The sequence below is a fragment of the Chanodichthys erythropterus genome, chromosome 11, assembly GCF_024489055.1.
Source record: "Chanodichthys erythropterus isolate Z2021 chromosome 11, ASM2448905v1, whole genome shotgun sequence".
NCBI classification, from domain to species: domain Eukaryota; kingdom Metazoa; phylum Chordata; class Actinopteri; order Cypriniformes; family Xenocyprididae; genus Chanodichthys; species Chanodichthys erythropterus.
Window position 1 is genome coordinate 53,880,295 of NC_090231.1, and position 21,848 is coordinate 53,902,142.

The window sequence follows — 21,848 nt, forward strand, 5'->3', positions numbered from 1 at the left end:
AGAATATTGTCTACTTTTCATTATTACTATTATTAATAATTAATACTAGTAAGAATTGTATTAAAATATTTATTTATTTATTGTTGTCTTTTTGTTCATTTTGCGGTAAAAAAAAAAAAACTAAAAATAAAAACACCAATAATCATGATATACTTATGTAATTGGCATTAAGAGTACAAATAAATGTTATTAATAATAATATAATAATAATAATTCTATTTTTTTATACAATTTTCCCCCTTATTTATTCAGTATTGCATGGGTTTGCAAGGCTGACTGGTTAAACCCTCTATATTTCATTAAATGCAACTGAATGAACATTTTTGTGAAGTTCCATTGTCTCATGTTAGTTTATACTTTATATGTAGACTTTATATTTGGAATTACATTCAAAATGTACATTATAAGCTAACCAATCTGAACCATGGAATTATAATAATAGTAATAATAAATATAGCTGCAAGCAGCAATTATCGGGGTTCAAGTGCTTTAAAGTCTTTAAACACGTGCATAAAAAGGTATAATGTTTTAATTAGCAAGCCTGTAACCATCTTGATCATAGATGGAAAAGACCATTTACAGCCAATACAGGAAATATATGGTTTATAAAGCTTTTTAAAAGTTATCAAGGTTAAGCCAAAAACCTAGGACTAGTTCAGCAAAGTTGTTCTTTGAAATAATCTTCAATATTTAATGAGCAATTCAATGGACAGAGGCGGTCCTAGAGGCAAAGTTGCTCAGAATGAGGATATATATGGGCGTGTCATGGGCGTGTGCAAAAAATTGCGCAATACACAATCTTTTATGCACGTGAAAAACGTGAAGATTTGTTCCGGTCCGCCTCAGTTAACCTCGTCTGATAACTACTTGAACTTCATTGGCCGACGGCGCACATGTTTTTTGAGATATATCAATGTCCTCATAGATAAGCATGGCATTTTGGACAAATCAAAATTTCAACTTTTTTGATAATTATTGACAATCAGACTCCAGTGAATCTTGCTGCACCGGTTTGTTTCCAATCAGGCCAAAAACCTAAGACTAGATCGCAAAAGTAGGTTTTTCAAAAAATCCAAAATACTTGAAAATTTGATTTTGTTAATTTTGTTCATCTTGATTCAGGGATTCTAACCATATAAGACATTTGAGCCTACACCTAACGGTTTATGAGTTATGAGTGATTTCATTCTTTTGACTGCTGTAACGCCCCCGTCAGGCCAATCAGGGCGAGCCTTGGTGACGTTGTAGACGGTACTACCAGCCCTCAAAGTTTCAAGTCTCTACGACTTACGGTTTGGTCTGCCTGATCACTTTTAGTGAACAATTACAATAGGGTTTCTGCGCTACACGCTTGAACCCCTAATAATTGAGAAACCATACTTTTTCCTGTTTATATGCATTTATATGTCATATATGTGCCTCATTTTAAAAGTCTGTGTGAATGCACCTTTTCTGTGCCACATCTGCAGTCAATTTAGTTGGCCAATCAGGCATCCTCAAAGGTTCAACTGTCCACATTTTTCTTGTGGTTGTCGAGCCTTTTCTCAACTTTACCACCTTTTTCTAGCTTTCAACAACTTAAGAAACATTCATATTCTCTCCTTTCCTCTGCTTTCTTGCTTCATTTATCCCATTCATCTGTCAGCAGTTTTCCCACGTGCATGTCCGTGCGCCTCCTCCCGGCTCGACTCCAAGGAAACAGAAGCGTAGGTGAATCACTAATGGACTCATTATCAGGTTCCACTCGTTTAAAACAACACAATTAGTGCTGTATTCTTAATGATGCTTGCAAAGGGAAGTTCAGTGCACTGAGGAGACTCCATCCAGGGCCTTCACCAGCCTAATAAATCACGCAAGTTAACTCACAAAACTAATATACTGCATGTGTGTGCACACGGTAGTCTGTGTGATTTATTATTTTCACCCTGCGAGACATCTGTTACAGTGCTCCTTATTTTTGTAATGCATCATCAGCCAGGGGAAAAAATAATATTATCCAATCTGGGATTGGCTCTCTCTGGAGTCTAATAATCTAATGTAGAGCTGCTATCAGTGAGCCACCACAGACACGCTTCAGGGAGCAAACAGGCTTCGGTGATTTCTGTCTGAGAATCTCTAGCGTTCATTATATATGCCAGCGTGTGACTGTAGAAGTGAGTCTGTAAATATAGAGTTATAACAGGATGCTTCTGACTCTAAATTATGTTCAATGAGCTGCATTTGAGGTGTACTAATACTAATTAAGGAATATCACACTCAAGAGTTGTACTAAATAAAAGAACAGGTAATAGTTGTGAGTGTGATGTTGCTTTTATACAACAGTTCTGTGCAGAGGCGTTGTATGAGCTGTCTAAACATGATGCTTATTGTAGTTCTAGACTAAATGTGAACATGCATTTACTCATCTCACTTGCAGAAAAACAGATGCAGTATTCCTCAAAATGAATAAAAACTGTGAAGTGCAAACTCAGAAAATTACGCAAATCTGCAATAATTAAAAATGTTAAAAAATACAAATATACTTTATGTAATTAATCTCACTTTATTAGCCAATGTCTTTGTTGCTGATCTTTGATGATTCAATTAAACCGTATGAATTAGCAAAAATGCCTTTAGATAAACATCACATATTATTTCACAATATTTTAGGTTTTGTGTTTTATTTGTTATTAGTGTTCAGTTGTTTATACATAATCATACAGAACTTTAATACTTCATTTTCATTTTAGTTAGAGCTTAATTATTTTGTTGTGTTTTTGTCATTTTATTTGTTTTTTTGTTTTTTTGTCTATAAAATTTTTATGAATTTCAGTTTTAGTTAAAGGTGTTAGAGAGGATTTTTTCGTCGACTGAGAAACCAAAGACTGTTACTGAGTTTTTCAAATGAGCGCATGCGTAAGAACAACCCCCTTCCTTCACAGCTCACTTGAAAGGAACGCCTCCCAAAACTTGTGCACGAGTATTGGAACACGAGTGTTTACCACCGGCATTCGCTGAGTCGTGTTCGTGGATTCATTATGTCGGACTCACCGCAGGTAACTCATAATCTGCAGTTGTTACTCCTGTCTCCTGACAAAAACATTGCATGCAGCGCCTGTGGAGTGTGGAAAGTTACTGGAGCGCGCAGCCGCGCTCGTCTCTCACAAGGAACGTCATGGCAGTGATTGACAAGCCAGAGGGCCAATCGTTTACGCGATGATCACGTAAACGATTGGCTGATGTTTTTAAGGCCCTACCTCGTGCACAGATGATGTATATTAATATTATTACTTTCAGTGCACCTAATAAATAGTCTTTTATCAGTTAGTAAAGACAGTTTCAAGTAATATTGCAAAATTGTATAAAACAAAACATCCTCTTTAGCACCTTTAACTTTAATGACTGGCTGTTCGATTGATTTGAACACACTTATAGTGTCAAAAAATTCGATCTAGTTAGGCGGCTCACTCAGTTTGATTTTGTTGTTGGTTCTGTGTCAGTGTGAAGGCCAGAATGAAGAGCTGCGTGATCTGCGTGAGGAGATGCGGCGGTGGAAGCAGGAGGCCCAGGAACAGAAGGAGAGACAGGTGAAGGAGGTGCAGGACCTTAAGAGAGAGCTGCAAAGCACACAAAGTCGCCTGCAGCTGCACAGAGATAACCTGGAGAGTCTGCACCGAGAGCTGGCCCACAGACAGCAGAGAGACACAGAGGATGAGGTGAGACAGCACAGCCGACTTCACTTTCACTATATCACAACTTTTCTTTCTAAAAATAAGTGTTTCTGTGTGTCAGGCCTCCTGCAGGGAAGCAGCTCTCCACAGTCAGGATGCAGAGTTGATTCAGCTGAAGGCAGGTCTGCTGGAGGCTGAGAAACTTGCCACAGATGCAGAGGCCCGACTACAACCTCTTAGTGAATCCCTTGAGCTCTGCAAACACAAGTACCAGGCCTGCCTCAGCAAGATCGCCCAACTTGAGAATGCTCTGCATAGTCGAGAGCAGGACCTGAAAGAGGCCCACCATCAGGTTAGTAGTCTTAGTTTCTTTTACAAAGTCTATTCATCTATTTATATAAAGTATATTGATATTGACTCATAATATTGATTCATATTCTTTCCAGAATGAAAAGAATATCCTTTTTTTTCTTGAAGGTTTATTTTGTACTGTACAATAAAACATTGTCTGTCTTTTTAATAATCAGCCATTACATGAAAGTAATTATTTGGCAGGGATTTCTCAATGCAGTGCTATGTAGTTTTAGTTCTACTTGTTAAATGCTTAAATCTGAATCATTACTATCCAACATAAATGTAACGAGGTTAGTAGATATGGGAAGAAGGAGGCGGGAACCGGCGAACATTCAACCAAACTTTAATATAAAATAAACAAACAAAACGAAAGTAATGCCGGCAGACCCTCGCGGACGTCTGCCGGCCACACAAACATAACAAAACATAAAATAAAGTCCAGGCCTGGTCCTCTCTCGTCTTTCATTGTAGTCGCTCCTCCTTTTATGCCTCCGGAGCTCCTCCGTGAGAGACTCGAGGCCGGCACGCCTCGCAGGTGACGCTCATTATCACTCGCGTCACCGGCCTCGCGCCGTTCCCTCACGGCTCTCGCCCGCCCTGCTCATCACATACCCCCAACGCCCCTCGCAGGCCGGGGGGTACCTCCGAGACTGCGCTCTATTCCCCCCCGGGGCCTGTCTCGGCGGCCGCAGCACCTGGGGGTAAGGACAGACGAGACGAGAGAAAGGAGACGGAAGCAAGGGGAGTGACAGGACGAGAGAGGGGAGAGAGGAAAAAGAAAAAAAAAATTCTTGGTCCGGTTCCCCGACACACTGCCGCTTGGTCCTCAGCCTGCCGAGAGGCTCTTCTTCGCGGTGCCATGCGGTGGCACTGGACGCTCGGTGGACGGCCCGATCCTCGACCGCCTCCTGGCGGCCGGCGATGGCTCCTCCGACTGAGGGCAGCCGGCAGCGAGTCCCCCGTTCCCTGCTCCTCCCCTTTATGGCGGACGGCAGCAGGCTCCGGCCCACGGCGAACGGCGGCGACTCCTCCGCTCCCTCTTGGACGGCAGCCACCCCACCTCGTCCCAGGGGCACGGCCTCGAGCTCTCCGTCCCACCTTTCACTAGGCTCCAGTACCACCGCTTCGGGCAGGCTCTCGCGGTCTTCACTCCCGCGCTGCCCGAACTCCGCAGCACCGCGATCCCCTTCAGCAGCGAGGGCTCTCCGACAGCATGTCTCTCCTTCCTCCCGGGTTTCGGCACCAATGTAACGAGGTTAGTAGATATGGGAAGAAGGAGGCGGGAACCGGCGAACATTCAACCAAACTTTAATATAAAATAAACAAACAAAACGAAAGTAATGCCGGCAGACCCTCGCGGACGTCTGCCGGCCACACAAACATAACAAAACATAAAATAAAGTCCAGGCCTGGTCCTCTCTCGTCTTTCATTGTAGTCGCTCCTCCTTTTATGCCTCCGGAGCTCCTCCGTGAGAGACTCGAGGCCGGCACGCCTCGCAGGTGACGCTCATTATCACTCGCGTCACCGGCCTCGCGCCGTTCCCTCACGGCTCTCGCCCGCCCTGCTCGTCACAATAAACTTCTGTTCAAAAGTTTGAGGTCAGTTCGATATATACACTGATCAGGCATAACATTATGACCACCTTCCTAATCTTGTGTTGGTCCTCCTTTTACTGCTAAAACAGCCCTGACCCGTCGAGGCATGGACTCCACTAGACCCCTGAAGGTGTGCTGTGGTATCTGACACCAAGATGTTTGCAGCAGATCCTTTAAGTCCTGTAAGTTGTGAGGTGGAGCCTCCATGGATCAGACTTGTTTGTTCAGCACTTCCCACAGATGCTCGATTGGATTGAGATCTGGGGAATTTGGAGGCCAAGTCGACACTTCAAACTCGTTGTTGTGCTCCTCAAACCATTCCTGAACCATTTTTGCTTTGTGGCAGGAGCATTATCCTGCTGAAAGAGGCCAGAGCCACCAGGGAATACCATTTCCATGAAAGGGTGTACATGGTCTGCAACAATGCTTAGGTAGGTGGCACGTGTCAAAGTAACATCCACATGGAAAGCTTGCCTTCTTCCCATAGTGCATCCTGGTGCCATGTGTTCCCCAGGTAAGCAATGCACATGCACCCGGCCATCCACGTGATGTAAAAGAAAACGTGATTCATCGGATCAGGCCACCTTCTTCCATTGCTCCGTGGTCCAGTGCCTATGTGTCCACTGTTGGTGCTTTCGGCGGTGGACAGGGGTCAGCATGGGCACCCTGACTGATCTGCAGCTATACAGCTCCATACGCAACAAACTGTGATGCACTGTGTATTCTGACACCTTTCTATCAGAACCAGCATTAACTTCTTGAGCAGTTTGAGCTACAGTAGCTCGTCTGTTGGACCACACAGGCCAGCCTTCACTCTCCACGTGCATCAATGAGCCTTGGCCGCCCATGACCTCATCGCTGGTTCACCACTGTTCCTTCCTTGGAGCACTTTTGATAGATACTGACCACTGCAGACCAGGAACACCCCACAAGAGCTGCAGTTTTGGAGATGCTCTGACCCAGTCGTCTAGCCATCACAGTTTGGCCCCTGTCAATCCTTACGCTACATACACATATATATATATATATATATATATATATATATATATATATATATATATAAATATATATATATATATATATATATATATACAGCTATGGAAAAAAATAAGAGACCACTCCAAGTTCACAAATCAATGTTAAGTGGTCTCTTAATTTTTTCCATAGCTGTATATATATGCTCTGCATAGTCGAGAGCAGGACATGAAAGAGGCCCACAGGAATAAATTACTTTGTAAAATATATTAAAATAGAAAACAGTTATTTTAAATTGTAATAATGTTTCACAATATTACTGTTTTTACTGTATTTTTAATTAAATAAATGCAGCCTTGGTGAGCAGACGAAACTTCTTTTAAAAACATGAAAAATCTTAACGATCCCAAACTTTTCAACGGTAGTTGAAACGGTATATATATATACACACACTAATCAGGCATTACATTATGACCACTGACAGGTGAAGTGAATAAGACTGATTATCTCTTCATCATGGCACCTGTTAGTGGGTGGGATATATTCGGCAGCAAGTGAAGCAGGAAAAATGGATTTGAGCGAGTTTGACAAGGGCCAAATTGTGATGGCTAGACGACTGGGTCAGAGCATCTCCAAAACTGCAGCCTGTTCTGATGAATCACGTTTCCTTTTACATCACGTTGATGGCCGGGTGTGTGTGCGTTGCTTACCTGGGGAACACATGGTACCAGGATGCACTATGGGAAGAAGGCAAGCTGGCGGAGGCAGTGTGTTGCTTTGGGCAATGTTCTGCTGGGAAACCTTGGGTCCTGCCATCCATTTGGAAGTTACTTTGACACGTACCACCTACCTAAGCAATGTTGCAGACCATGTACACCCTTTCATGGAAACGGTATTCCTTGGTGTCTGTGGCCTCTTTCAGCAGGATAATGCTCCTGCCACAAAGCAAAAATGGTTCAGGAATGGTTTGAGGAGCACAATGATGAGTTTGAGGTGTTGACTTGGCCTCCAAATTCCCCAGATCTCAATCCAATCGAGCATCTGTGGGATGTGCTGAACAAACAAGTCAGATCCATGTATGAGCCACCTCACAATTTACAGGACTTAAAGGATCTGCTGCTAACATCTTGATGTCAGATACCACAGCACACTTTCAGGGGTCTGTGGTCAAGGCTGTTTTGGCAGCAAAAGGGGGACCAACACAATATTAGGAAGGTGGTCATAATGTTATGCCTGATCAGTGTATATATATATATATATATATATATATATATATATATATATATATATATATATATATATATACAGTCAAATCAAAATTTATTCAGAGACCTTGAATATTTCTTTCATTAATACAATTTATTCACTATAGTTTAAAAAACTGTAATAAAATATGACAAGATCTCAGAGTTAAACTGACAGAAAAAAAATGTTTTCTTAATTATTTCAAATAACACATGATCAGGTCAAAGTGTCTGAATAATTTTCAGTTCCAAATTTTATAAATTTTACTGGTAGTCCACTGTATGAAGAATTTTGGGGTATAATATGTAAGAGTTTACTTTATTTTGCTCTCTTCACTTACATAAATGAACTATAGTGTCCTGCACCCACTAGTAAAAATATATCAAAAATGTTAATTTTTGGTTTGATTACATTACAGTTATTTCAATAAACAGTTATTTGAAATAGAAATATAATAATAGTGCATATTATTTCTATTTCTACTGTATCTTTGATCAAATAAATGTCGTTTTGTTGAGCAAAAACATTTAAAAACATTTTAAATTCTTACCGACCCCAAACTTTAAAATTTTAGTACATAACCACACAAAGACTCCTGCTGTACTTGAAAATATCATTATTATTTATAAATACATACAGGTATCATATTGGTGTCACCAAAGACAAAAAGTCACGCACTTGATTTATAAAAATGTTTCCCTAATAATTTGTGCAACATTTTGAGCTACCCTGTAACTAGAGGCTGTATATGAAATTACTGAGAGCAGACATTAGTGGTGATACTGATATATGACTGATTTTGTCTCCTCAGGTGGCACAGAGGGAAGACCAGGTCCTCCGTCTGAGAGCTCAGGTTGTAGCTCTGCAGGGGGATCTGCAGCTACAATGCACCCAGCTGGAGAGTGGAGACGATGCCCTTGCCGCACTGAGCCAGCAGCTCCGAGACACACTGGAAGAGCTGGAGCACAGCCGTAATCACGCACAAGAGTGTGAGCTGCTCATCAACACACTCAGAGACACCGCTGCAAGCCTTCGTCACCAGGTAGCCCAACCAGAAACGCCATTAACTAGCCCATAGCTAAGAAGTTTGTCTCTTCGCAGTGACCATGATTTTTCCAAGTAAGGTCAAACATCTTGGTCATTCCTGTCAAACAAATGTAGTCCTAACCCTATCTCTAAACATTAAAGGGTTAGTTCACCAAAAAATGAAAATTCTGTCATTAATTACTCACCCTCATGTCATTCCACACCGTTAGACTTTCATTCATCTCCAGAACACAAATGAAGATATTTTTAATTAAATCGGAGAGCTTTTTATAAAAGTTCATAAAGAGATTGTAAAACAAATTCATATGAATTGAGCATTTTAATCCAAGTTTTCTGGAGACTCAATCGCTTTTTACGATGAACAGATTTAATTTAGGCATTTATTCACATAAAAACATTGATCAGCGAACATAAGCAGAAGCTCAACCGAACCTGCTTGACACATGAGAACCTCTTGCCAAAGCTCAAACATGTTGTGTAACATGAGAACGAACCTCATTGGTCCTCACACGTCAAGTGAACATGCTTGAGCTTCAGTTTACCACAACTGATGTGTGCGTTGATGAATGTTTATGTGTGAATAAAAGCCTAAATTTAATCATATAAAGTGTCTCTTCAGAAAATTTTGACTAAACCACTCAATTCATATGGATTAGTTTTACGTTCTCTTCATGAACTTTTTGAAGCGTCAAAGTGTCAGTTGCGTAGAGGGACAGAAAGCTGTCAAATTTCATCAAAAATATCTTCATATAAAAATAATGTAATAATGTATTACTCACCCTCGTGTCGTTCTACGCCCGTAAGACCTTTTGTTAATCTTCGGAACACACAAATTAAGATATTTTTGATGAAATCTGATGATTCAGTGTGGCCTCCATTGAGAACAAAGCCACTGAACCTCTCAAGATCCAGAAAGGTACTCAAAACATATTTAAAACAGTTCATGTGAGTTCTACCTTAATGTTATAGAGCAATGAGCAAAACGTTTTTCTCTTATTCTGTGGATTTTACCCTTTTTTTGTTACTGCTTTTTTTCTGCCACCACTATGTGTGCACAGCTGCAAGTGACATAACTGTGACGACTGCTCCAAATTGGTCTATAGAAGTGTAGTATTTAAGACATTATATGTATGAATGAATAACATTTTTAATGTATTTTTGAAAGAATTATTAGATCCACACAAAACTATTAGCATCATTTCATTGACCTAGGAATGCTGATCCAAGAAATGTGTCCTACTTTGGCTTAATCACTGTATTTTTACACCCGAGAGCTATTAAATTGAGTATTGTGTGTCCCAGAGAGATGCTGCAGATTTGCACTATGAATGCCCCATAATGCAACAGACTAAACACTCATCTCCTCCCTAGAGTTGAATTGTGTTGGGCTTAGATTGCATATCAAGCCAAATGAAACCTAGTTACCACATGTACAGGTGGAAAGTGGCTTGTTAGTGCAGCTTGAGGTGTGAACACAATGGGGAAGCGTATCTACGCCACTCTACTGGTGCAAAAGCCAATCTGAGCTTCAGATACCTTTGAGTGTTCTGACTGGATTGTATCGATCCAGGTCAGAACCCTCACGCTTCACGCTATGTGTGGAGAGAGCATTTTCAGGTGTTTCATTTCCCACAGTGTCAGCGAGAGAGCTGTGATAGGCTCTCTTGAGGAATTCTGGGAGATGAAGTTGTTATTGATTTGTAGTTGTTGGATAAAGATTGCATGTGTGGCGCTTTCAGACAGCGCGACTGGTGTTTAAATGGACCTGAAGTTGTTTTGATTTGCGTGTACATTCACCGGGAGGTCCGGTTGGGTGGCGTAAAGTGGAAAAGCCTGCTGGGTCTGTGGTGTCTGGTTGAAATAATGGGCATTGCTCTCAGCGGTAGAGGGACAGGCCTTGTCTACAGCCCAGCGGTGCACTCACCTTTGTCGGATACGGTGCACACTAGGTGTGAGGACCTTCCTGCCATACCTTCCTGCTCCTTCCTGTGCCTTTTTCTCCTCTAGCACCTCCGGCTTCTCCTCTCAGATGTATATGATGCCCGGTGTCCCATTAGCAATCCCTAAACATCACACTCATTCACGCTATATTGATCCATTCTCAGTCAGGACCTCAGAACCCACACGTCCTTCAGCCGTTTGCCCATGTCTCCTTCCCATATGTGTAAGCTTCACTTAATTGCTTCCGCTCACTCAGAACCTGCTGTGCTGTCTGTGCCCCGGCATTACAGCACATATCCTTCAACAGAGTGAGAAGGAAAGTTTTCTTTATCCTTGATTGTGATGTAAAACCTCACTTTTTTCATGCTCAGTGGGAGCTGTTGGCAGTAATATACTCTTAAGGCCACAAACAAAATCAAAGAATAAATTGGTGGGATGTCATTCCAAACAAAATTAGGCCAAAACAAAGGCCCTGTTTATACCTGGTATTAAGATGCATTTTGGTCGATTGGATCACAAGTGGACGACGGTAAATGGAGTCTAAAACGTTTTGAGCTTGTCCAATTTCGACCACTTCCAGAGGAATTCAAAAACGCATTTGACCGGATTACTTTCATACTGTAAATACTCATGTGGTCAAATGTGTTCAGACCTCCAAAAAAGACCACCTACTCTCCGCCTACTCACCTAACGTGTAAACATTATGGGAAGCGCAATAGCTAGATGAGCTTTGAACTTTGTTGGCTGTCGAGTTTGGTTTGAAGACAAAAAAATGTACTAGGCACAATGTTCTCTCACTATTCCTGATTTCTAACATGCACTCACTTTGTTTGGCGTGATCTTGAGGCTTTCAGAGCAGAAATGAAAGCTTCTGCTCTCCGTGTGTTTTTCCATCGTCTTCGTTATTTCATCCATTAGATCAAAAGATCTGAAAGAGTCCATACATTTACCTGCCCATAGACCCTCCCCTCGAAGAAATCAGGACAGATGTGGTTGAAAGTTGAGGCACACAGGTGTAACGGGCATATATCTCCCTCGTCTACTTGTGATCCGATTGACCAAAATGCATCTTAATACCAGGTGTAATCAGGGCCTAAGTTCGTTTCAGGAGTGCGAAACATTTTACCAGTCCGAAGTTTCCAGAAAAGTTCTCTCCGGTTGCTAAACACCTTTGAAATACCATTGGTCCATGATGATTATGTAATAGGTAGGTGTGGCTCTGCGGCTCTGCCTTCTTTGATCTGGAAATTTTCTCTGGTTCCTTTCTTCTGTTCAGACCATTGAAGTCAGATGTGAAACACTTAGTTAGCTGCTTAGTTATAAGCAATGCATTGTATAAAGTACTATAATACTAATATCATAAGCGTTAGTTCACCCAAACATGAAAATTCTCTCATTTACTCATCCTCATGTTGTATCAAACCGGTATTACTTTATTTTCTGCAGAACACAATGCACAATGTTGCTCTTTACATAGAATTATAAAATAGGGATTGAAGCTTTCAAGTTTTAAGAACGTTGCAAAAACATTGAACATTTGATTCAAAAACTGGACTTCACTCCTTTTCTCATGTTACTTCTTTCTTTTGCAGAACACAAAAGAATATATTTTGTAGAATGTTGGTAATCAAACCATTTTTGTGACCACTTCCATTATATGAACAAACAAGGAAAAATTTGGGGGGGAAAATGTGAGCAAAATTACAGTATTTTTTTTTTTTTTTTTTTTATTATTATTATTATTATTATTATTTTTAGATGAATTAGCACTTTAAGCATTTACTCTTGGTTTTGTTTTACTTCATGTCATTATTTGTATTTTAAGTGATTTTATTTAATTTATTTTATTTCTTTTTGTTTGTTTTTATCTCCTTCTAATTAATTTAAGATTTTTTTATTTTTTTTTAAATTTTGTCTATATTTTATGCCTATTTATTTCTTGTTCGTATTGTTCATGTGTTAAGGCACTTTGAATTGATACGTTCAATATAACCTTTCTTGATTTTGTCTTTCTCAGAACAACAGCAACAGGCAGTGTGACATAATGAAATATTATCTTTGTTAAGCCTGAGCCCATTTGGAACTCTTTTATATTCAGTCTTCAGTTCTGACAGCAACGTGATGGACTCATTTATCTTTCTCAGAAGGAAGAACTTAACAAGCATTAGGTCCTGTTATCAGACCATACTCTGACTGAAGAAAATGAAGACTGAGCTGCTTACAGTTTTATATGCTGTTTTACAGTTCAGAATAATGACTACCCAGTCTTTGAGTCCAGATTACTGCTTATTTCCCTATTTTATAACACACAATAAACTGCGTGATTATGGCTCCTGAATAATAATTAGACGACAGATCATTTGTCACCTAATTGATATATTTAGTAGTCTTAAAGGGGTCCTTGGTTATTATTTCACCATTTTAACTTTAGTTAGTGTGTAATCTGCAAAGTTACAACGCTCAAAGGTCAATGCAAAGGGAGATATTTTCTTTTACAAAAATATCTTTTTATGGGCTAAAAAAAGTGGCTGGTAGGAACTTCAAAGAGCTTCTTCCTGGCTTTACATAAACCCCGCCCCCAAGAACATACAACAAAGGGGGCGTGGCCATGTTTAGCTGCTGTAGAGAAGAGGAAGAGTTGCTGTGGTAGAGTGTTGTTGCCATGCCATCATTTTATGCCGGACTGCTTCACAAACGAGGGTCAATTCAACGCTGGATTTGCACAAAAGATTAACATGATGGCACATGCTAGTCGATGAGATGAATCAACTCCACAGCAACTTCATAAATCTATCCACTAACCATTCAGAAACATCCAGTTTCATTCTAAAAGTTGTAACTTCTTCCTGAGTCTCTCCATCAGTGTCATCTCCAGTTTGAACAATGTAAGGCCTATTTAACTAAAAGGCACAAGTGGCCTTTCGGGTTATTCAAGATATATTATTTTTAGTATATATGTTCCCTAGGAATGAAACCCTTTACCAAGGTGTTTCTAGCACCATGTTTTACCCATAGTTACAAAAAGACAATTCTCATGTTTATCAACACCCAAACTTGAATGTGTGATTTGCCTGTTGCTGTAACAGCAGGAACATAAATCTACAGAACTTGTGAGAGCTGAGTGTGACAGATTGTGTGTGTGTGTACCTTCTAGGTTGAAGAGCAAGAAGAGACGCTAGTGAAGACACAGGCTGATTTTTCCATCTACCGGGCCACTCACGTTCACACCGACTCAGACTACGAATCCCAGCTGTCCCGCGTCCAGGAACTAGAGCACGTGAGTTAAGCACTATCAGTGTTTGTCTTTGTAGTTGAGAAGAACGCCACATGCTACACTCGCATCTGCATGGATCCATCACTGTAATCTCTGCCTGTTACAAAAATGGGCTTTAAATGGACCCACCTGCTCCCCGTGTCATACGTTACTGTGTACATTGACACTGCAACTCAGAGACTATTTATCAGTCATGAGCTGAGGCTTTGATTGGATCCAGAGAGGCTTTGTGCAAGTTCATGGGCACCTTTGTGACTAATTGTTTGTTATGTCAGTGTGGCAGCCAGCCATCTAACTTTAATGGAGTGTAGTGGAGCGATCCATCAGGCTGTCAGAGAGCTCGCACGTCAGCCGAAGTGTCAGCGGTTCGTCGCACTCTACGCAAACGGCGACGTGATTTAGTGCCCTCCTCGCGCCACTGCCCACCCGCTTCCCATTCTCAGATTGATTACCCTCCGGTCCCGCTGACAGTGCCCGCCATCTTCTGGCAACCTTTTAGCAGCGTTTTATAGATGATTCCAGCACCTCGTTTGGCTATTTATACATCTGTAAGTGGCCATGAAATATAGATTTGTCTTGACACATGTTCACGTCGGAGTGGCGAGTCCCAGCACCTCGTGACACCTCGTTATTTTAATGGTGCCAAACGAAGGGCCCCCAACCTTGCCCGTGTTTGCAGATTATGCCTCTACTTTATTAGTTTCGCAATCAGAACTCCCTAAAACCTGTCCCGTTTGCATTCAGCAGACGAGAGCATGGTACGTGTTACCTGAACCATTGTGACACAACGCTTCACCTGTCAGGATGACGTGCGCACACAACCCAGTTGCCAGGGTAATTAAGCGATGGCACCCACATACAGAGCATCCCAGAGACTTAATTGAATGGTTAGCGTGTCAAAAGCGCAAGCTGCCGGATTGGAGGCGACACCTGTCAGGGACAAACCTTATGTCGCAACCTCGTATGTGTACGTGCCGCAGTCAGGATACTAAATGAAGGCCAGATGGAGGTGGAATGGAGTCGAAGAGGCGAGCGGAAGCAGTGGGCGTAGCGATGGCCTTAGGGATGGAGACAGCTTGGGGGAAGAGGGGAGATTCTTATCCGCTTTAGGTTGGCCCCTCCAGCGCCCCGGGCATCAACACGACTCCCCCAAGGCAAAATCACTGAAGTTTGACAGCTATGTGACGACTTCGCGTGTTAGTGGAGGTGTGTGTGTGTTTGTCCTTAGGCGCTGTTCCAGTCACTGGAGCGCTGCGGTCAGAGCGCCCAGGAGCTGCGGGTCTGCCAGCTGGAGTTGGCGCGTCACCGGGATTGCAGTCCGGCAGGTGAGTGAACTCGCTACTCACTTTCTCACTCCATTCTACCACTGATTCCAATCAGCTGTGTGTGCTGCAGAGGTGCAGAGACTGCAGGAGCAGGTGAGGAAGCTCCAGGCAGATGCAGCAGATGAGGCCCGGAGACGAGCACAAGTTGATACTCTGGAGCAGAAGGTAGCCAATCTGGAAGGAGAACTACAGGCAGCTCAAAGGCATTGTGACCAGGTAAACAAGTACACATACACACTCACAGGCGCGGATCAGAAACGCTTTGCCCGTGGCAGATTCTCACAGCCGCTCTCTCTCAGGCTATCCAGAAGAGAGACGCCCTACTGAGACAGTCCGAGGCTGATCTTCTGCAGGCACGGGAGAAGATCCGAAGCAGGGCGGCAGAGGCAGAAAAGCAGGCTATCTCTGCTCGAGGGCTGGAAGCTGATCTGCAGAGAGCCAAGAAAGAGAGAAGGCAGAGGGAGAAGGAGTGTGCCTCACTCAAAACGCAGCTGCTTCAGCTCAGAGAACAACTGAAGGAGGCTCACAACACCTGCAGAGACACGGGTAACACAGAGTGCATCACCTGTTGAGCTTACGTGGTGGATTGCCATGATGTGAATAATTGTCAATGGATACTTTATTAATCTCTTAGAAGATTCTTACCTGAAACTGCAAATTCAGCAGCCCCAAGAAGCATTTAGACACCTAAGCCACACTTAAAATGCATGCCATTGCTTTAGATAACAAATATCAATCAAGTGACAAATATTTTAATGAAAAGTAGCACACTTTTCATGCAAAACATTTCACAAAAAAAGTGTTTTCGCTTAATTGTGACTTTTTTTCTCAGAATTGCGAGATATAAACTCACAATTGTGTCTCATAAAGTCAGAATTGCGAGATACAAACTTACAATTCTGACTTTTGAAGCGAGTCATAAAGTCAGAATTGCGAGTTATAAAGTCAGAATTGCATGATATAAACTTATTTTTTCCCTCTTTCCACATTATAACACGCAATTGCAACTTTGTCTCATAAATCTGACTGTATAACTCGCATTTCTGACTTTATATCATGCAATTCTGACTTTATAACTATCATTTCTGACTTTATAACTCGCAATTGTGAGATAGAAACTCGCAATTGCGAGAAAAAAAGTCAGAATGGGGAGTTAAAAAGTCGCAATTACCTTTTTTATTTTTTATTTCATGGCGTTAACAAGCTTCCATATCGTGTTCCGATCATGTTCATAGTTTATGTCATGAGCTACACACGTGGTTACTCTGCTAGGACACAAGCACTAAAAACCACCTTGAGACCAGTTGATTAAAATAACTCAGAGATGTGATGTTGGTACTAAGAAAGCTTGTTTGTTTGCAGGTGCACTTGGTTTTAAATTGTGTATGTAATGAAATAAAAAACGGATAACGGATAGTAACGGATAACGGATACTTAAACGGATAGTACTCAAAAATGAAAATTCTGTCATTATTTACTCTCTCTCTCATGTCATTCCAAACCCATAAGATTCTTGTTCATCTTCGAAACACAAACTAAGATATTTTTAATGAAACCTGAGAGATTTCTGTTCCTCCATTGAAAAAGATAATAAAGAGAATAAGAGTAATCCATATGAAACGAGTGCTTTAATCCAAGTCTTCTGAAGAGACGTGATCGCTTTATATAACAAACAGATTTAATTCACATGTAAACATTAATCAATGTACATACAAATAGCACAACAAATATTGTAAACAGAAGCTCGGATTGAAGTGCTTGCTTTGACGACCATGAACATTCATGCTGGTCCGATTTGGTCATTTCAGCTGGGCAATGATTTTCTCTTGATTTTGCAAGAGAAAAGCAATTGCATTTAAATCTGTGTGATAGTGGGTTTTTCAGAGTATGTGTGTTCACCTGTTTGTGTTCTCCAGCAGTCTGAGTGTCCCGTCTGAAATGAAACAGGCCATCAATTCAGAGCCTCCAGCCATCAGATACATACACATTTTAACACATGCCACTGTGGGAATGATGCTCATTAGAAACAATATCCTCATCCCAGTAAACAGAGGCAGATGTGACCATTGTATACCCTGGAAAGGGATTAGCATATATATATATATATATATGTAAGATATATCATACATGTATCTTACTGACACCAAACTTTTGAATGGTATATATGTACACACACTACAGGTCAAGGTTTAGAATAATAAAAATTGTTTTTGTTTTTGAAATAAGTCTCTTATGCTCACCAAGGCTGCATTTATTTGATGAAAAATACAGTAAAAACAGTAATAATGTGAATATATTTCAATATATTTTAAAATGGAAATTATTAAATTATTGAACTATTATTGATTACTGAAAAAAAAAATGTATCACGTTTCACAAAAATAGAGTTTTCAAAAAAACACTTTTCAACATTGATAATAAAAAGAACGTAATAATTGAGCACCAATACTAAGTTATCAAAAATAATGATGCTGAAAATTCAGCTTTGCCATGAAAGGAAAAAATCATATTTTAAAACATTAAAATAGAAAACTATGGAAGCTTGTTTCCAACACTGAATAAAAAATAAAAAAGGTAATTGTGACTTTTTATCTCACAATTCAGATTTGTTTTTGTTTTTTTCTGAGAACTGAAGATAAAACCTCAGTCTTTTTTCCCTCAAAAGACAATTCTGACTTTAAATCACACAATTCTGACTTTATAACTCATAATTCTGACTTTAAATCACACAATTCTGACTTTATATCTCACAATTCTGACTTTAAATCACACAATTCTGACTTTATAACTCACAATTCTGACTTTATATCAGACAATTCTGACTTTAAATCACACAATTCTGACTTTATAAGAGACCATTCTGGCTTTATATCTCGCAATTCTGACTTTATATCTCACAATTCTGACTTTATAACAGACCATTCTGGCTTTATAACTCGTAATTCTGACTTTATATCTCACAATTCTAACTTTATATCTCACAATTCTGACTTTATAACAGACCATTCTGGCTTTATAACTCGTAATTCTGACTTTAAATCACACAATTCTGACTTTATATCAGACAATTCTGACTTTATATCTCACAATTCTGACTTTATATCTCACAGTTCTGACTTTATATCTCACAATTCTGACTTTATATCAGACAATTCTGACTTTATATCTCACAATTCTGACTTTATATCTCACAATTCTGACTTTAAATCACACAATTCTGACTTTATATCTCACAATTCTGACTTTATATCTCACAGTTCTGACTTTATATCTCACAATTCTGACTTTAAATCACACAATTCTGACTTTATATCAGACAATTCTGACTTTATATCTCACAATTCTGACTTTATATCTCACAATTCTGACTATATCTCACAGTTCTGACTTTATATCTCATAATTCTGACTTTATATCTCACAATTCTGACTTTATATCTCACAATTCTGACTTTTAAAACTCACAATTCTGACTTTATATCTCACAATTCTGACTTTATAAGAGACCATTCTGGCTTTATATCTCGCAATTCTGACTTTATATCTCACAATTCTGACTTTATATCTCACAATTCTGACTTTATAACAGACCATTCTGGCTTTATAATTCGTAATTCTGACTTTATATCTCACAATTCTGACTTTATAACAGACCATTCTGGCTTTATAACTCGTAATTCTGACTTTAAATCACACAATTCTGACTTTATAACTCATAATTCTGACTTTAAATCACACAATTCTGACTTTATATCAGACAATTCTGACTTTATATCTCACAATTCTGACTTTATATCTCACAATTCTGACTTTATATCTCACAGTTCTGACTTTATATCTCACAGTTCTGACTTTATATCTCACAATTCTGACTTTATATCAGACAATTCTGACTTTATATCTCATAATTCTGACTTTATATCTCACAATTCTGACTTTATATCTCACAATTCTGACTTTATATCAGACAATTCTGACTTTATAACTCACAATTCTGACTTTATATCTCACAATTCTGACTTTATATCTCACAATTCTGACTTTATATCTCACAATTCTGACTTTATAACTCACAATTCTGACTTTATAACTCACAATTCTGACTTTATATCTCACAATTCTGACTTTATAACTCACAATTCTGACTTTATAACTCACAATTCTGACTTTATAACTCACAATTCTGGCTTAATATCAGACAATTCTGACTTTATATCTCACAATTCTGACTTTATATCAGACAATTCTGACTTTATAACTCACAATTCTGACTTTATAACTCACAATTCTGACTTTATATCTCACAATTCTGACTTTATAACTCACAATTCTGACTTTATATCTCACAATTCTGACTTTATAACTCACAATTCTGACTTTATAACTCACATTTCTGACTTTATATCTCACAATTCTGACTTTATAACTCACAATTCTGACTTTATATCTCACAATTCTGACTTTATAACTCACAATTCTGACTTTATAACTCACAATTCTGACTTTATAACTCACAATTCTGGCTTAATATCAGACAATTCTGACTTTATATCTCACAATTCTGACTTTATATCAGACAATTCTGACTTTATAACTCACAATTCTGACTTTATAACTCACAATTCTGACTTTATAACTCACAATTCTGACTTTATATCACACAATTCTGACTTTATATCTCACAATTCTGACTTTATATCTCACAATTCTGACTTTATATCTCACAATTCTGACTTTTAAAACTCACAATTCTGACTATATCTCACAATTCTGACTTTATATCTCACATTTCTGACTTTATATCTCACAATTCTGACTTTATAACTCACAATTCTGACTTTATAACTCACAATTCTGACTTTATAACTCACAATTCTGGCTTAATATCAGACAATTCTGACTTTATATCTCACAATTCTGACTTTATATCAGACAATTCTGACTTTATAACTCACAATTCTGACTTTATAACTCACAATTCTGACTTAATATCAGACAATTCTGAATTTATATCTCACAATTCTGACTTTATATCTCACAATTCTGACTTTATATCTCACAATTCTGACTTTTAAAACTCACAATTCTGACTTTATATCAGACGATTCTGACTTCAAATCACACAATTCTGACTTTATAAGAGACCATTCTGGCTTTATAACTCGTAATTCTGACTTTATATCTCACAATTCTGACTTTATAACAGACCATTCTGGCTTTATAACTCGTAATTCTGACTTTAAATCACACAATTCTGACTTTATAACTCATAATTCTGACTTTATATCTCACAATTCTGACTTTATAAGAGACCATTCTGGCTTTATATCTCGCAATTCTGACTTTATATCTCACAATTCTGACTTTATATCTCACAATTCTGACTTTATAACAGACCATTCTGGCTTTATAATTCGTAATTCTGACTTTATATCTCACAATTCTGACTTTATAACAGACCATTCTGGCTTTATAACTCGTAATTCTGACTTTAAATCACACAATTCTGACTTTATAACTCATAATTCTGACTTTAAATCACACAATTCTGACTTTATATCAGACAATTCTGACTTTATATCTCACAATTCTGACTTTATATCTCACAATTCTGACTTTATATCAGACAATTCTGACTTTATATCTCATAATTCTGACTTTATATCTCACAATTCTGACTTTATATCTCACAATTCTGACTTTATATCAGACAATTCTGACTTTATAACTCACAATTCTGACTTTATAACTCACATTTCTGACTTTATATCTCACAATTCTGACTTTATAACTCACAATTCTGACTTTATATCTCACAATTCTGACTTTATATCTCACAATTCTGACTTTATATCAGACAATTCTGACTTTATATCTCATAATTCTGACTTTATATCTCACAATTCTGACTTTATATCTCACAATTCTGACTTTATATCAGACAATTCTGACTTTATAACTCACAATTCTGACTTTATAACTCACATTTCTGACTTTATATCTCACAATTCTGACTTTATAACTCACAATTCTGACTTTATATCTCACAATTCTGACTTTATAACTCACAATTCTGACTTTATAACTCACAATTCTGACTTTATAACTCACAATTCTGGCTTAATATCAGACAATTCTGACTTTATATCTCACAATTCTGACTTTATATCAGACAATTCTGACTTTATAACTCACAATTCTGACTTTATAACTCACAATTCTGACTTTATAACTCACAATTCTGACTTTATATCACACAATTCTGACTTTATATCTCACAATTCTGACTTTATATCTCACAATTCTGACTTTTAAAACTCACAATTCTGACTAGATCTCACAATTCTGACTTTATATCTCACATTTCTGACTTTATATCTCACAATTCTGACTTTATAACTCACAATTCTGACTTTATAACTCACAATTCTGGCTTAATATC

The 21,848-nt window shown here is 38.9% G+C and overlaps 1 protein-coding gene across 1 annotated transcript in view; it reads left to right on the top strand.

Moving 5' to 3' along the window:
* The window catches only part of LOC137030786 (polyamine-modulated factor 1-binding protein 1), a 216,858-nt gene that overhangs the window by 159,493 nt on the left and 35,517 nt on the right, over positions 1–21,848 (top strand). The window contains exons 11-16 of the mRNA XM_067401220.1: positions 3,772–4,002; positions 8,632–8,862; positions 13,963–14,085; positions 15,311–15,407; positions 15,478–15,623; positions 15,707–15,953. Of these exons, the coding sequence (XP_067257321.1) occupies positions 3,772–4,002; positions 8,632–8,862; positions 13,963–14,085; positions 15,311–15,407; positions 15,478–15,623; positions 15,707–15,953 (1,075 nt within the window). The remainder of the gene's footprint in view (positions 1–3,771; positions 4,003–8,631; positions 8,863–13,962; positions 14,086–15,310; positions 15,408–15,477; positions 15,624–15,706; positions 15,954–21,848) is intronic.